Genomic DNA, 18,243 nt, shown 5'->3' on the forward strand with positions numbered 1-18,243 from the left:
TTCCCCGTCCTCCGGGGCCAAGCTCTGGAAAAGTGGGTGAAGGTCCTCGGGATAGCCAACCATTGTGTCAAAATGAGGAATGAGTCTACTAGGCAGCCTCCCCGCTCAAGTAACCTTTCTGGTCACACAAAAAAGAGTCAAAAATGCAATTTCCTATGTAAGACATTCAAAACCAGACTCGCTTACACCCCATGGCTAGGCTACATGGCCAGGCTATATGGCCAGGCTACACAGCCAGGCTATATGTACCACTATATCACTAGAGTGAGCTACAGTGTACCCTGCTTTCTGTTTCCTGGAATCCACTATTAAACTGGTTTAAATGCTTTTAAGCACACCAATGAGAATCACTATAAGTGCCATACTTCACAGTACAGTTTAAAGTCTAAATGATGAGGCACCCACTTCAATATCCAAAAGCAGCCGTTATGCTCCAGTTCCACTGCTCTGCATACTTCTCTGTGATCCGTCATGCAATTAAGCATTTGTTTCCCCTTTAACCATAGTTAAGTTAAATTGTAGAGTGTAATTAAACCATGGAGTGTAAAACAGCTGTTCAGTCAAAACCCCAGCAACTCTTCAACTATTTTTACTGCATAAAGACACAGTGAAAACATTGTGTAGCTCTGCTAACAGACTAATATCATCTTGTGTTTATGTCGTTGTATGCCTCTCCGGAGACATCATAAATCAAACACTAATTAGAACCAGTGTGGTGACACGACGCGTTCCGATGCTTCTACCTCTGATCTACCTTCCATCAGCTAAGAAACAGCTGAGCCGGTTGCTGCTCTCCAAATTAAAGTAGTGTGTTAGCTAGAGAGCTGAGAGGAACTTTGTTAATTAAGGAAGCTGACAGCCTTAGAACACTTAAAGATCATTAGATGTGGACTCAGCCCATTATCAGCCTGAAAACTAAATGCATGCTCTTCAACCGATCGCTTCCCTTACCCGCCCGCCCGAGTAGCATCACTACTCTGGACGGTTCTGACTTAGGATATGTGGACAACTACAAATACTTAGGTGTCTGGTTAGACTGTAAACTCTCCTTCCAGACTCACATTACGCATCTCCAATCCGAAATTAAATCTAGAATCGGCTTCCTATTTCGCAACAAAGCCTGCTTCACTCATGCTGCCAAACATACCCTCGTAAAACTGACTATCCTACCGATCCTTGACCTCGGCGATGTCATTTACAAAATAGCCTCCAACACTCTACTCAGCAAACTGGATGTAGTCTATCACAGTGAAATCCGTTTTGTAACCAAAGCACCATATACTACCCACCACTGCGACCTGTATGCTCTTGTTGGCTGGCCCTCACTACATATTCGTCGCCAAACCCACTGGCTCCAGATCATCTATAAGTCTTTGCTAGGTAAAGCCCCGCTTTATCTCAGCTCACTGGTCACCATAGCAACACCCACCTGTAGCACGCGCTCCAGCAGGTATAGTTCACTGGTCATCCCCAAAGACAACACTTCCTTTGGCCGCCTTTAGTTTCAGTTCTTTGCTGCCAATAACTGGAACGAATTGCAAATATCACTGACGCTAGAGTCTTAAATCTCCCTCTCTAACTTTAAGCATCAGCTGTCAGAGAAGCTTACCAATCACTGTACCTGTACACAGCCAATCTGTAAATAGCACACCCAACTACCTCATACCAATATTGTTATTCATTCTCTGGCTCTTTTGCACCCCAGTATCTCTACTTGCACACCATCATCTGCACACCTATCACTCCAGTTTTAATGCTAAATTGTAATTATTTCGCCTCTATGGTCTATGTATTGCCTTACCTCCCTACTTTTCTACATTTGCACACACTGTACATAGATTTTTAATTGTGTTATTGACTGTACGTTTGTTTTTTTGTGTAACTCTGTGTTGTTGTTTTTGTCGCACTGCTTTGCTTTTTCTTGGCCAGGTCGCAGTTGTAAATGAGAACTTGTTCTCAACTGGCCTACCTGGTTAAATAAAGGTGAAATTAAAATTAAAATTAAAAAATATCTTGGAGAAACTGAAGATGGACCACAGGAATATTGAGGTGGAGCGCACCCACAAGCCTGCAAAATCCACCACCGGCCCAAGTTACAGGCCCAGGCCAATACTGGTCAAGTTCCTGTCTCAACATCACCAGTCTCAAAGTCAACGGTGAAGAGGCGACTCCGGGATGCTGGCCTTCTAGCATCCTGGAGTCGCCTCTTCACTGTTGATGTTGAGACTGGTGTTTTGCGGGTACTATTTAATGAAGCTGCCAGTTGAGGACTTGTGAGGCATCTGTTTCTCAAACTAGACACTAATGTACGCGCTGTTCTGTTAAGGGAGTAGTACAAAGCATTGTACAAGATCTTCAGTTTCTTGGTAATTTCTCGGATGGAACAGCCTTCATTTCTCAGAACAAGAATAGACTGATGAGCCATTTTGAGCCTATAATCGAACCCACAAATGCTGATGCTCCATATATTTAACTAATCTAAAGAAGGACAGTTTTATTGCTTCTTTAACCAGCACAACTGTTTTCAGCTGTGCTAATATAACTGCAAAAGGGTTTTCTAACAATAAATTTGCCTTTTAAAATTATAAACTTGGATTAGCTAACACAACGTGCCATTGGAACACAGAAGTGATAATTGCTGATAATGGGCCTCTGTACGCCTATGAAGATATTCCATTAAAAAAAAATCAGCTGTCTCCAACTACAACTTCCTGACTGATGTCTTGAGATGTTGCTTCAATATATCCACATCATTTTCTTTCCTCAAGATGCCATCTATTTTGTGAAGTGCACCAGTCCCTCCTGCAGCAAAGCACCCCCCACTACATGATGCTGCCACCCCCGTGCTTCAGGGTTGGGATGGTGTTCTTCGGCTTACAAGCCTCTCCCTTTTTCCTCCAAACATAATGATGGTCATGTTGGCCAAACAGTTCTATTTTTGTTTCATCAGACCAGAGGACATTTCTCCAAAAAGTACGATCTTTGTCCCCATGTGCAGTTGCAAACCTTAGCCTGGCTTTTTTATGGCGGTTTGGAGCAGTGGCTTCTTCCTTGCGGAGCGATCTTTCAGGTATGTATATATAGGACTCGTTTTACTGTGGATACAGATACTTTTGTACATGTTTACTCCAGCATCTTCACAAGGTCCTTTGCTGTTGTTCTGGGATTGATTTGCACTTTTCGCACCAAAGTACGTTCATCTCTAGGAGACAGAATGCGTCTCCTTCCTGAGCGGTATGACGGCTGCGTGGTCCCATGGTGTTTATACTTGCGTACTATTGTTCGTACAGATGAACGTGGTACCTTCAGGCGTTTGGAAATTGCTTGAAGACTTGTGGAAGTCTACAATTTTTTTTCTGAGGTCTTGGCTGATTTCTTTTGATTTTCCAAGCAAAGGGGCACTGAGTTTGAAGGTAGGCCTTGAAATACACCCACAGGTACACCTCCAATTGACTCAAATGATGTCAATTAGCCTATCAGAAGCTTCTAAAGCCATGACATAATTTTCTGGAATTTTCCAAGCTGTTTAAAGGCACAGTCAACTTAGTGTATGTAAACTTCTGATCCACTGGAATTGTGACACAGTGAATTATAAGTGAAATAATCTGTCTGTCAACAATTGTTGGAAAAATGTCCTAACCGACTTGCCAAAACTATAGTTTGTTAACAAGAAATTTGTGGACTGGTTGAAAAATGATTTTTAATGACCCCAACCTAAGTGTATTTAAACCTCCGACTTCAACTGTATGTAAATAAGGTATTTCTGTTTTTTATTTTGAATAAAAGTGCAAAAATTTTGAAAAACCTGTTTTCACTTTGTCATTATGGGGTATTGTGTGTAGATTGCTGAGGATTTATAAAAATGTAATCCATTTTAGAAATAGGCTGTAACGTAAAACAAACTGTGGAAAAAGTCAAGGGGTCTGAATACTTTCCGAAGGCACAATTCATTTGATGATACAGCAGTAACAATACAAGGAAGGATATATCATCTATAGAAGAGACAGACAGGTGTGCCTGTATATATTCAGAGTCATATCCTTGTAATGCTTAGAGATCTTGTAAAGTCATTCCGCTGCGGCACTTCTTGTTTTATTACAAACATTAATGTGCTGGAAATTCCAAATTGTTTGCATAGTCATATGGAATCATGTAGTAACCAAAAGAGTGTTTAACAAATAAAAATATATTGTATATTTTAGATTCTTCAAAGTAGCCACCCTTTTCCTTGATGACAGCTTTGCACACTATTGGCATTCTCAAATATAAAATATATTTAGATTTGTTTGACACTTACTACATGATGCCATGTGTGTTATTTCATAGTTTTGATGTCTTCACTATTATTCTACAGTGTAGAAAATAGTAAAAATAAAGAAAAACCTGAATAAGTAGTTGTGTCCAAACTTTTGACTGGTACTGTATGTGTGACTGCTAGATGGACACACACACTACATGTCAATGTTTTTAAATGTATGTAAATTTCCTTTTGTCTGTAATGTATTTTTCGTTATGTGTCGGACCCCAGTAAGACTAGCTGTCGCCGTTGGTGTCGGCTAATGGGGATTCTAATAAATCAAATCAAATCTGCCTGCCTGTCTGTCTGTCTGTCTGTCTGTCTGTCTGTCTGTCTGTCTGTCTGTCTGTCTGTCTGTCTGTCTGTCTGTCTGTCTGTCTGTCTGTCTGTCTGTCTGTCTGTCTGTCTGTTGGCCTGTCTGTGGGCGAGAGGAGGGAGAGAGAGATGAGGTGGAGAATGCAGGGAAAGAAGGAGGGAGAGAGAATAGAGGGGGAGGAGAGGGAAAAAAGTGGAGAGTGAGGGTGGAGGGAGAGGGTGAAGGAGGGATGGGGAGAGGGGATGGAGAGGAAGGGGAGGGACGGAAAGAAGGAGTGAGGGAGAGGGAGAGGGAGAGAGAGGAGAGTGAGAGGGAGAGGGTGAAGGATGGGAGGGGGAGAGGGAGGAGGGAGGGGAGAGAGAGAGTCGACTGACAGATAGGTGGGAGAGAGGAGGGAGAGCGAGAAATGAGAGAAGTGGGAGGCAGGGAAACAAGGAGGGAGAGAGAATGGAGGGGAAGGAGGGAGAGAGAGAAGGGGGGAGTAAGGGAAGGGGAGACAGAGAGGGAGGGAGACAGTGAAGAAGGGATGGGGAGAGAGGAGGGAGGGGGAGAGAGAGATAAGAGGAAGTGGAGGGAGGGTAAGAAGGAGGGAGAGAGAATTGAGGGGAGAGGAGGGAGAGAGAGGAGAGAGAGGGGAAGAGGGTGGAGGGGGTGAAAGAAGGGGAGGTAGAAAGGAGAGAATTAGGGGGGATAAAGAGGTGGTAGAGCGTGAGAAAGACAGAGACAGTCAGTGAATTGGTTGATGCTTATCTTTTCCCATTGACTACTATGTATTGCCATAAAAGTCAAACCTTTGACACTCATCTTTTCCCATTGAACCCAATGTACTGAGATCAACATCGACCCTGTGACACTCATCTTTTTCCGTTGACTGCAATGTATTGAGAAAAACGTCCAGCCTGTGACACTCATCTTTTCCAATTTACTGCAATGTATTGAGAAAAACGTCAGCTTCTGTGACATTTTACCTGGATGTCAATTTTTGGGACGTTTTCTATGGTACAGTAGAGGCCTCTAGAACATTCTGCTTTGTGTCATTGTTCAGAGTGGCTCCACAGGAGGCCCCTCTAAACAGTTCTATGGAGTGGCACCACAGGAGGACCCTCTAAACCAGGGGTGTCAAACATACGGCCCGCGGGCCGGAACCGGCCCCCAAGGAGGTTCGATCAGGCCCGCAGGATAATTTGAAAGTGGAAAAAATGCATAAAAGACATGGAATTAATATTTTTAATTCGCTGCAATTCATGGATTATCCGCTAAGGGGCGCACTCTTTCCATCAGAGTAGAAGACAAGCCGCATCACTGAGACAGACTGAAAACAGCAGACGGTATCAATGCGCCATCTGCTGCTTGTTACGACGTTGTTAATACCTTGGTCTCTACCTCTCCGCTACACCCTCATTAGCCAAAATGTCGTTATCCAAACGGAGAAAAGTAGATAAGGAGTGTAGAATTTTCAAAGAAAAATGGACCACGTCCTATTTATTTACAGAGATGCACGGAAAACCTTCGTGCTTGGTGTGTTTGCAACAAGTTTCGGTATTGAAGGAATATAATATTCGACGCCACTACGAGACTCATCACAGCGAAAAATATGACGGCTTGCAAGGACAACTGAGAAGAGATAAGATTAACGAATTGCTGGCGGGTCTGAGGAAACAGCAGTCAACTTTCATCCAGAGCCGAGAAGTCAGTGAAGCAGCGGTAAAAGCCAGCTATATTTTCCTAATGTTCTTGTGCTTCTTTACACCAAAACAAAGGAAAGACATGATATTTTGGTTATTTATAGCAGAGTATGGTATAATTTTAATGGTCCGGCCCACTTGACATCTCCCTAGGCCGTATGTGGCCCACGATGCGAAATGAGTTTGACACCCCTGCTCTAAACAGTTCTATGGGCAACATGCCGGCATGTACTACTCTTCTAGCTACACGTCTTCTATTTCTGAAGTTGAAGGATGGGTTCCCTCCTACTTTTAGCCATTGTATAAAGGGGGGGCAGGTAGCCAAGTGGTTAGAGCGTTGCGCCAGTAACCAAAAGGTTGCTAGATCGAGTCCCTGAGCTGACAAGTTAAAAAAAAAACTGTTGTTCTGCTCCTGAACAAGGCAGTTAACCCACTGTTCCTAGGCCGTCATTGTAAATAAGAATTAGTTCTTAACTGACTTGCCAGGTTAAAGAAGTAAGTCATGCAACATCTCAAGCTAGAGAAAATGTGCTGTTTCATTATTGGATCTGCAAATACATGTCATAATATCTGGCACCCTTTCTTTTTAGGAGACATGGACCTAGCTAATTTCACAACGCCATCAAATAACCTAAATTAGAATTTGTATCCCTATCTTTACTCTTCTCTCCTTTCTGTTTGATTATATCTTTGTTTTTCGTTATTTGATTATATTGCTCCAGTTCTATGTCATGCCCCTTTACGTCTGGTATTGGGGTGGAGCTCTGTTTGAGCATGGGGGGTTGTGGTGGGTTTGATGTGTTAGGGGATCAGTGTGTGTTTTGCCCTCTACTTGTTTGTCTGTATTGTCTCTCATAATAAATACCAAATTAAAAAAACTTTATAAAAAATCAACACCTCCCTCTGCAACTGGATCCTGGACTTCCTGACGGGCCTCCCCCGGGTGGTGAGGGTAGGCAACAACACATCCGCCACGCTGACCCTCAACACAGGGCCCCTCGGGGTTGCGTGCTTAGTCACCTCCTGTACTCCCTGTTCCCCCAAGACTGTGTACCTGCGCACGACTCCAACACCATCATTAAATTTGACGGTGATAGGCCTGATCACCGACAACGATGAGACAGCCTACAAGGAGGTGGTCAGAGACCTGTTAGTGTGGTGCCCGAATAACAACCTCTCCCTCAATGTCAGCAAGACGAAGGAGCTGATCGTGGACTACAGGAAATGGAGGGCGGAGCATGCCCCCATCCACATCGACGGGTCTGTAGTGGAGAGGGTTGAGAGGAATTATCATGGTCCACACACACCAACACATGAAGAGAGCATGACAATGCCTCTTCCCCCTCAGGAGGCTGATAAGATGAATGGGCCCTCAGATCCTCAAAAAGTTCTACAGCTGCACCATTGAGAGCATCTTGACTGGCTGCATCACCGCTTGGTATGGCAACTGCTTGGCATTCAACTGCAAGGCGCTACAGAGAGTTGTGTGCACGGCCCAGTACATCACTGCGGCCGAGCAACATTCCATCCAGGACCTCTATACCAGGCGGTGTCAGAGGAAGGCCCAAAATATATTCAAAGACTCCAGCCACCCAAGTCATAGACTGTTCTCTCTGCTATCGTACGGCAAGTGGTAGCGATGCATCAAATCTGGAACCAACAGGACCCTAAACAGCTTCTACCACCAAGCCATAAGACTCCTAAATAGACTAACTCTGTAATAGACTAATAGACTAACGACCCTTTTTACACTAACTCTTTTGACTCATCACATACGCTGCTGTTACTGTCTATTACATATCCTGTTGCCTAGTCACTTTACCCCTACCTATATGTACAGTACATATCTACCTCAAATACCTTCATTTCTATCTAATTGAACCCTGCTGTATCCATCCTTCTGCCCAGAATCACACATGCATTAATATGCACTCATTCAAGTGCAGGAACTATAATTTGGCAATAGTGACTTGATCCTAATATGCACTGTAGCCACATACCAAGACACATAACATAGTAAATAGGATGTGAACCCAGTCAACCTCTGCTGCGACGGAAAACAAAGTAGTAAAAATGTATTGTGAGAGCTTACCTTCCCTGGACCTTGATGTCAGAGATGGCGTAGAAGTATCTGGACAGGTTGTTCTCGTCTACCATGGTGGCCCCTGTGGCTGGTCGGAGGAGCCGGACCCTCAGGTCTGTAATGGTGAAGAAGTCTCTCAGGTTCTTGGTGGTGTCTAACTGACCGTAGAGGGACGCCATGTTGTGGAGCCGTGGTCCGGCGAACAGTGCAAAGCGGTCCTTGATCTCGAAGCGCACCGTCTTGTCATACTTCCACACGTAGCCCCTGGAGTATTCCTCAGTGCAGATGATGTCTAGGAGAGTGTGCTGGGTCAGGTCCTGGACAGTCTTGGCATCCATGGTGAAAGCGTCCAGACAGTCTGTGGCGTAGAACTGGTAGGGTTGCCAGGTCTTACCGTAGTCCAGAGATTTCTCCAGAACCATCTGTTCCGGGCGGCCGGACTCAAAGGTGACCACGATGTCGTCGGTCAGCTCAATGGTTTTGCTCCACGACAGTGTGATGTTGACCAGGAGGGCCTTGGGGTACTTCTTCCAGGAACTGGACTGCCAGAAGGTTGTGGGGTTGCGGCCCTCGAAATCGAACATGAGCTCCGGTGGGTGGGCCAGGTCCTCGTTTTCGGCATCACATTCATTGTTACACATGTACGGGTTCTCCTAAAAGAGAGGGAAAAATAAAGACAGAGAAAGAACGACATTAAGGAATTGAAATGGTAAACAATAACACAGGTACCCAAAGATTATTTTTATGAGCCTTGAGTTCTATGTGTAGCCAAGTGTAGGTTAAAGAAATAGACGTCCATGCAGTATACAGCACAGAGCCCTAGTACGACCATGACTCTGCATCATTTCAATAGTATTGATGTGATGTTGGGTCCAGGGCTCCAGCTGTGGTACTAAATGAATCTAAATGAGGGGCTAGCCTATTAGAAAACACCCGGAGACACATTCATGTTTTATGGGGACGTTTCGAAGAAGTCACCCCTCCACCACGGACTTACAACACCCCTCTTCTCATAGCCAGACTGCAAGAACCAAAGGAGCTCCCGTGTGGTGCAGTGGTCTAAGGCACTGCATCTCAGTGCTAGAGGTGTCATTATGGACCCTGGTTCAATTCCAGGCTGTATCACAACTGGCCGTGATTGGGAGTCCCATAGGGCGGCACATAATTGGCCCAGTGTCGTCTGGGTTAGGGTTTGGCCGGGGTAGGCAGTCATTGTAAATAAGACATTGTTCTTAACTGACTTGCCTGGTTAAATATTATTTAAAAAATATGACAGGGTCTTGCATTTGTATCTCATATCATCTTCCCTGTATCATTTATGGCTAAGCACTATCACCCACAACATTATAAACACCAGCAGATATAGAAGTCCAGAGGGGTGGAGAGAGAATCGCAAGGAATACCTGGTGCCTAATTTCCTCGTAAGTAGCAGGTATAACATGAAGGTCAATCTAACAAGTGGAGAATAGCCCGCCATCTTTCCACAATATTTTTTTTTGCATAAAGCCTGGCTCAATCTGAATTTAATGGCTGGGAAACTCAAGAGGTGTGCCTTTTGTCAATTCTGTCATTGAAGGATGAAAAATATATCATCCAACCTCCAGTTCAAAGTCAAGGGTATCAAGCCAGAGAGAGGGAGAGCAAAGGAAGGCAGAGAGCATAACTTAAAGGATCTCTCTCTCCCTCTCTCTTTCCCTCTCTTGCTCTTTTTAAAAGAGGCAGGCAGGCAGGTGAGCAGGCAACGCCTCAGATTCATCAAGACCCTTTCCTCTAGAAAACAACCTCCTCAAAACATTGGTACGGTTTGCCACAAATCGTTACACCGCCATGTTCTTCTTTCCCCGGGGCTACAGCCTGCAGTCGGCCGTTGGACTAAGGGGAGGGGGGTACTTCAGGAAGGACCTTTCAACAGAGACGCTCCTCCAATTTATCAGAACAAGATAATCCACCACTTGATTAGGTAGGAGATGTCAGTGTTTGTGTGGTTCTGTGGCCAGGGCGATATAAGAGGGGAGGAGCGCTCTCTGTCCAGGTGATGTAGGACAGGAAAAGAAGGCAGGAAGACAAAAGGAGAGAGTGAGAAAGAGAGAGAGATACAAGAAAAAGGAAAGAGAGAGAGCGAGAGAGAGAGAGAGAGAGAGAGAGAAAGAGAGAGAGAAAAAAAATATGTTCCTGCTAATAAGCTTTGCCGTTTTTTCTTGTCCTCCAAGGCAAGGTGAGGATAAAACATGTCTGTGCCGGGCATTTAGCCTTCTAACTGGCCCAGAGTCACATTAATATCCTGTCTAGCCAATCCCCCACAGTCCTCTGAGCGCTGGACAAAGGGAACCAGGCAGTGAGCAGTAGGCTGTGAGAGGAGGGCTGGCAGCGGAAATTTCCACTTGCGTTTCAATGGGCGACACAGTCAGGAGGTTAGGGCTGCCATTACCTGCCATCTGCTACCCTGTACTGTGTCTACAGAGGGCTCGTTAGCTGTAGGTTACTGGGACTTTGGGGATTAGAAAAGAACTATAAAGGAATTGTGGGATACCATCCTCTGGATGCCCCTGGGCACATTGGACTGGATTATTCAAAAGAAGTGGAACACTCAGGTTTCCATAGTCAAGGTAGATAAAAAACAACGTGGCGTTATGTACTCGATCTACGGGAAGCATGTTTCTGAGTTTTGTAATATTTACTCGGTTGAAACCTAAATCTCATGAAAATATGTGTTACTTTGGCGGGACACACACGCGCGGACACACATACACACAGACCTCCATACACATTTAGTCTCATCAGACAAAGATGTATCCTCATCAATTTCTTTCACCAGAGGCTGGAAATCTGCAGCGTAGCACCTGGCAACCTTGGCTAGCTGTGGAGATCTCCAAACACACAGGTTAAAACCTTTCATTACTGTCTCCTCCATACTCACAAAATACAGCCTTATGAAAATCAATACCCTCACTCTCCGGTCACGCTGTACGGGACCACTCCTTCCTTCAGATAGGAGATAAAGCGCTGAGCACCGCAGCCCAGTGGAAATCAATGGTGAGACTTCTGTTTTATTTTATGGCACTGACAGCTCTATTAGCCGATAAATGGTTTGGCGAAACATTATAATAATTGACATTGCAGCTTGCGAGCTTCGCTGCTACACAGCTCCACCCTATCCATACGTAATTACCGAAGATGTTTCTATTAATCCTAATCTGATCAACTAGCAGCAGCAGACGAGGGACAAGACAGCAGCCATAGATTACAGTGATGACTGACTGGAGCTGCTATCTGCTGGATGGAGGTAGTGGAGCGGAGAGGTCATGCTAAATTGGTGCTAATGGTATCAGTGACCCCCCAAAACACACTAGGTTAATCTAATCCCCGATGTCGGTGATGAAGAGAGATAGGAACGTGTAGGTGTGTGTGTGCTGGGGGGGTATTGGTGTGTGTGTTGGGGGGGGGGGGGGGGTCGGTACTATCTTCACAGGGCAGCTCTAATTGTTGCTGTGTCTATTTACAACGTTCTGCCTAATTTCACCTCCTGACTGAGACAAAAACAGCCCCGTAATGAATCACAGTAGTTCCAGCCTTTCTTTTCTTTCGTTCTCTTGTTGTTCTCTAGACAAATGTGGTTGGTTGGGTCATCGTCGGGAAGTGGTTTTCTCATGGTTGGCCAACCAAGGCTTTCCCAAGGAGACACATAACAGATAGAGCAATTTGCCTAACACACACTAGGGAGAGATGGAAGAGCTGGTTTCTACTATTTGAAACGCTTTATTTGTTATGTCTATACCAATCAGGTTAAAACTGTTTGTCTCTATTTCAGCTGGAAACGCAAACATTCACTTGACAAAATAACACATGCTATTGTGTAAAACCCAACCAGTACTATTCCACAAACATCCCACCAAAATTAGCTTATCTGTATCTCATAATCAAACATATCTATTATATCAAAAGATGAAAAAAAACGATATAAATCTAAAAGACAAAGAATATAATGATTCTATAATGATCAAGAGTATAGGATTAGTACGAGCGAGACTATTTATAGTTCAATAGAAGAAGGTATTGTATATAATTGAAGAGCTGGACTGACCAACCCCAACCCCATGCTTTGGGCCGTGCTTCATGGTATTTAGGCCGAGGGAAGGTGGTGTTAAAGTGAATAAGAAATGGCTGTGCAGCCCTGGCAGCCCAGACCTCCCCCTTACGTGATCACTGATAAAGGATGTGACTTGGGGAATATAAATTTAGTGGCCACTGACAGGCAGGCGTGATGTATGGGCCCAACCAATCAAACAAATCCTTTTGTGTGACAGATGTTTCTGACTTGTAACCCAGATCACAGATTGCTCCCTCCCTCCTGTTGCTCTCTCTCTCTCTCTCTCTCTCTCTCTCTCTCTCTCCTGCTCTCTCTCTCTCTCCTGCTCTCTCTCTCTCTCTCTCTCCTGCTCTCACTCACTCCCTCTCTCTTTCTCTTTATTTTTCACACTAACACAAACAGGAAACAGTCCAGTCCAAGGATTCCTTAAAAAGTACATATTGTAATGGTGTTGATCACAAAACACTGACGCTGCTGACATAATTTTTGATGACATGTTTTATGAGTCATCCAGATTATTTGTCTAACGTGTCTAATTATATTCTATTCAACAATTGTGTTTTGCTTATCCTCTATGATCTTTCCTCTGTGATCTTTGCTGTACAAACACCAGTATTGAACACACACGCACGCGCACACACACACGCGCGCACACACACACACACAGATGGATTATAGTGTTTGCTAGAGTTTATCAGTAAACAATCCAGATGGCCCAGATGAGGAAATCCTAATGAGAAAAATAAATCCCCCCACCACATGGCACAGTCAGGGTTTCAGGTGATGTCATGTAAGACAGCCCTTCGAAAGGACAGTTAGTAGAAATCTGGCCAAGGTCCCTCTGTCTGAATGAGGGGAAAAAATCACACAACTTTCCAGTCTTTCTTTTCCCCTCCCTTCCTCCCTTCCTCCCTCCCTCCCTACCAACCTCTATTTTCCACCCCCCATCTTATTTCCCTCCCCTCTCAGTAGCCAGGTTGGGGTTAAACCTATCCCTCCTCCATTAATGAGACCTTGTGTGTGAGGATAGATTTCTGCACTGGCTCATGGGCTCGATTGAAGCAGTGCTCTCTCATCTCTCTCTCTTGTCTCCCTCCCTCCCTGCCTCTCTCTCTCTCTCTCTCTATCTTGTCTCCCTCCCTGCCTCTCTCTCTCTCTCTGTTGTCTCCCTCCCTGCCTCTCTCTCTCTCTCTTGTCTCCCTCCCTGCCTCTCTCTCTCTCCCTCTATTGTCTCCCTCCCTGCCTCTCTCTCTCTCTCTCTCTATCTCTCTCTCGCTCTCTCTTTCCCTCCTTCCTGGCCATACTAACATCATAAGTAAAGTCTCTCTCTTGGGGTTTGGCGCTTGGCGCTGGTTGACACAGACACTTGGGTTTAACCTCAACGCTGTGTGAATATCGGAAGCTGTCGCCCAGATTACAGTGAGGTGATAGATCCCTGCTAAATCCTGTCATGGATTACAATTACATTTTCAAACAGCTCAGGGTCAGGCAGGGGTCAACACGACTACATGGTGGTCAATATGAAAGAGAGAAAGAGAGAGAGAGAAACAGCAAATATTCTGCCCTACTCATTCACACCAAGAGACATTATCCATGTAACATCTAACAATGATACCTGGCACCTTGGTTTGGAAATGGGAGAGAGAGAGAGAGAGAGAGAGAGAGAGAGAGAGAGAGAGAGAGAGAGAGAGAGAGAGAGAGAGAGAGAGAGAGAGAGAGAGAGAGAGAGAGAGAGAGAGAGAGAGAGAGAGAGAGAGAGAGAGAGATTTGATGTCTCAAAGGTGAGCTGATAAAATATTATATTTGTTGCTAGCAGTGGAAGGGAAATTCAATACTGATCTAATGCTGCTGTGTGCGTGCGTGTCGTGTATCCTCGCTGCAGTGCAGGTGAACCCTCCCATAGAGAGGGTTATGAGGCGAGACCATGTGTAAATGTCCACGGTTCCACCTATCACACTCCACAGCTGACCATTTAGCAGATTCATGAGCCTTAAAACAACGTGTGGAAGCCTCTGCAACCTCCCTCAGCGCATTCGTAGGATATAAAAACAATTTTATATTCTATTATATTTTATATGTCATTGAGAGCTCTACAGGGTGCACTTGTGATATGGATGGGAGGCATGACAGTAGATATAGCTCTTACGTTAAGAGATGGTAGATATTTCTCAGATGCGAGGTGATACTTTCAACACATTTTAACCACAGTATCTTATTTCATCTACACTGAGTGGTCAAATCATTAAGAACACCTCCCCCCTTTGCCCTCAGAACAGCCTCAATTCGTTGGGGCATGGACTCTACAAGGTGTCGAAAGCGTTCCACATGGATGCCCATGCCCATGTTGACTCCAATCCCCCCACTGTTGTGTCAAGTTGGCTGGTAGTGGATCTCTACTCCGAATATCTTGTTCCATCTGGTGACTGGGCAGGCCACCGCAGGAAGCTGAATTCACTGTCATGTTCGTGGAACCATTCCTGGACACACACCCGTAATGACAATGGTATCTATCTATCTATCTATCTATCTATCTATCTATCTATCTATCTATCTATCTATCTATCTATCTATCTATCTATCTATCTATCTATCTATCTATCTATCTATCTATCTATCTATCTATCTATCTATCTATCTATCTATCTATCTATCTATCTATCTATCTATCTATATCTATTCAATTCAATTCAAGGGGCTTTATTGGCATGGGAAACATGTGTTAACATTGCCAAAGCAAGTGAGGTAGGTAATATACAAAAGTCAAATAAACAATAAAAATGAACAGTAAACATTACACATACAGAAGTTTCAAAACAATAAAGACATTACAAATGTCATATTATATATATGCAGTGTTGTAACAATGTACAAATGGTTAAAGCACACAAGTTAAAATAAATAAACATAAATATGGGTTGTATTTACAGTGGTGTTTGTTCTTCACTGGTTGCCCTTTTCTTGTGGCAACAGGTCACAAATCTTGCTGCTGTGATGGCACACTGTGGAATTTCACCCAGTAGATATGGGAGTTTATCAAAATTGGATTTGTTTTCGAATTCTTTGTGGATCTGTGTAATCTGAGGGAAATATGTCTCTCTAATATGGTCATACATTGGGCAGGAGGTTAGGAAGTGCAGCTCAGTTTCCACCTCATTTTGTGGGCAGTGTGCACATAGCCTGTCTTCTCTTGAGAGCCATGTCTGCCTACGGCGGCCTTTCTCAATAGCAAGGCTATGCTCACTGAGTCTGTACATAGTCAAAGCTTTCCTTAAGTTTGGGTCAGTCACAGTGGTCAGGTATTCTGCCACTGTGTACTCTCTGTTTAGGGCCAAATAGCATTCTAGTTTGCTCTGTTTTTTTGTTAATTCTTTCCAATGTGTCAAGTAATTATCTTTTTGTTTTCTCATGATTTGGTTGGGTCTAATTGTGCTGTTGTCCTGGGGCTCTGTGGGGTGTGTTTGTGTTTGTGAACAGAGCCCTAGGACCAGCTTGCTTAGGGGACTCTTCTCCAGGTTCATCTCTCTGTAGGTGATGGCTTTGTTATGGAAGGTTTGGGAATCGCTTCCTTTTAGGTGGTTGTAGAATTTAACGGCTCTTTTCTGGATTTTGATAATTAGTGGGTATCGGCCTAATTCTGCTCTGCATGCATTATTTGGTGTTCTACGTTGTACACGGAGGATATTTTTGCAGAATTCTGCATGCAGAGTCTCAATTTGGTGTTTGTCCCATTTTGTGAAATCTTGGTTGGTGAGCGGACCCCAGACCTCACAACCATAAAGGGCAATGGGCTCTATGACTGATTCAAGTATTTTTAGCCAGATCCTAATTGGTATGTTGAAATTTATGTTCCTTTTGATGGCATAGAAGGCCCTTCTTGCCTTGTCTCTCAGATCGTTCACAGCTTTGTGGAAGTTACCTGTGGTGCTGATGTTTAGGCCGAGGTATGTATAGTTTTTTGTGTGCTCTAGGGCAACGGTGTCTAGATGGAATTTGTGGTCCTGGTGACTGGACCTTTTTTGGAACACCATTATTTTGGTCTTACTGAGATTTACTGTCAGGGCCCAGGTCTGACAGAATCTGTGCAGAAGATCTAGGTGCTGCTGTAGGCCCTCCTTGGTTGGTGACAGAAGCACCAGATCATCAGCAAACAGTAGACATTTGACTTCGGATTCTAGTAGGGTGAGACCGGGTGCTGCAGACTGTTCTAGTGCCCGCGCCAATTCGTTGATATATATGTTGAAGAGGGTGGGGCTTAAGCTGCATCCCTGTCTCACCCCACGACCCTGTGTGAAGAAATGTGTGTGTTTTTTGCCAATTTTAACCGCACACTTGTTGTTTGTGTACATGGATTTTATAATGTCGTATGTTTTACCCCCAACACCACTTTCCATCAATTTGTATAGCAGACCCTCATGCCAAATTGAGTCGAAGGCTTTTTTGAAATCAACAAAGCATGAGAAGACTTTGCCTTTGTTTTGGTTTGTTTGGTTGTCAATTAGGGTGTGTAGGGTGAATACATGGTCTGTTGTACGGTAATTTGGTAAAAAGCCAATTTGACATTTGCTCAGTACATTGTTTTCATTGAGGAAATGTACGAGTCTGCTGTTAATGATAATGCAGAGTATTTTCCCAAGGTTACTGTTGACGCATATTCCACGGTAGTTATTGGGGTCAAATTTGTCTCCACTTTTGTGGATTGGGGTGATCAGTCCTTGGTTCCAAATATTGGGGAAGATGCCAGAGCTAAGGACGATGTTAAAGAGTTTTAGTATAGCCAATTGGAATTTGTTGTCTGTATATTTGATCATTTCATTAAGGATACCATCAACACCACAGGCCTTTTTGGGTTTGAGGGTTTTTATTTTGTCCTGTAACTCATTCAAGGTAATTGGAGAATCCAATGGGTTCTGGTAGTCTTTAATAGTTGATTCTAGGATTTGTATTTGATCATGTATATGTTTTTGTTCTTTATTCTTTGTTATAGAGCCAAAAAGATTGGAGAAGTGGTTTACCCATACATCTCCATTTTGGATAGATAATTCTTCGTGTTGTTGTTTGTTTAGTGTTTTCCAATTTTCCCAGAATTGGTTAGAGTCTATGGAGTCTTCAATTACATTGAGCTGATTTCTGACGTGCTGTTCCTTCTTTTTCCGTAGTGTATTTCTGTATTGTTTTAGTGATTCGCCATAGTGAAGGCGTAGACTCAGGTTTTCCGGGTCTCTATGTTTTTGGTTGGACAGGTTCCTCAATTTATTTCTTAGATTTTTGCATTCTTTATCAAACCATTTGTCATTGTTGTTCATTTTCTTCGGTTTTCTATTTGAGATTTTTAGATTTGATAGGGAAGCTGAGAGGTCAAATATACTGTTAAGATTTTCTACTGCCAAGTTTACACCTTCACTATTGCAGTGGAACATTTTACCCAGGAAGTTGTCTAAAAGGGATTGAATTTGCTGTTGCCTAATTGTTTTTTGGTAGGTTTCCAAACTGCATTCCTTCCATCTATATCTATCTATCTATCTATCTATCTATCTATCTATCTATCTATCTATCTATCTATCTATCTATCTATCTATCTATCTATCTATCTATCTATCTATCTATCTATCTATCTATCTAGCTATCTATCTATCTATCTATCTATCTATCTATCTATCTATCTATCTATCTATCTATCTATCTATCTATCTATCTATCTATCTATCTATCTATCTATCTATCTATCTATCTATCTATCTACCTACCTATCTCGCTCTCCCAGGTAGGGATCTTCTT

At 43.6% G+C, this 18,243-nt stretch overlaps 1 protein-coding gene across 9 annotated transcripts in view; it reads right to left on the minus strand.

Annotated features, from left to right (window-relative positions):
* ntng1a (netrin g1a) overlaps positions 1–18,243 on the minus strand; it is a 154,986-nt gene that overhangs the window by 76,000 nt on the left and 60,743 nt on the right. For all 9 annotated transcript variants that reach the window (XM_071414947.1, XM_071414954.1, XM_071414951.1 and 6 more), the window contains exon 3: positions 8,391–9,034. In XM_071414947.1, coding sequence (XP_071271048.1) covers positions 8,391–9,034 — 644 coding nt within the window. The remainder of the gene's footprint in view (positions 1–8,390; positions 9,035–18,243) is intronic.

This window comes from Salvelinus alpinus, chromosome 8 (assembly GCF_045679555.1).
Source record: "Salvelinus alpinus chromosome 8, SLU_Salpinus.1, whole genome shotgun sequence".
NCBI lineage: Eukaryota > Metazoa > Chordata > Actinopteri > Salmoniformes > Salmonidae > Salvelinus > Salvelinus alpinus.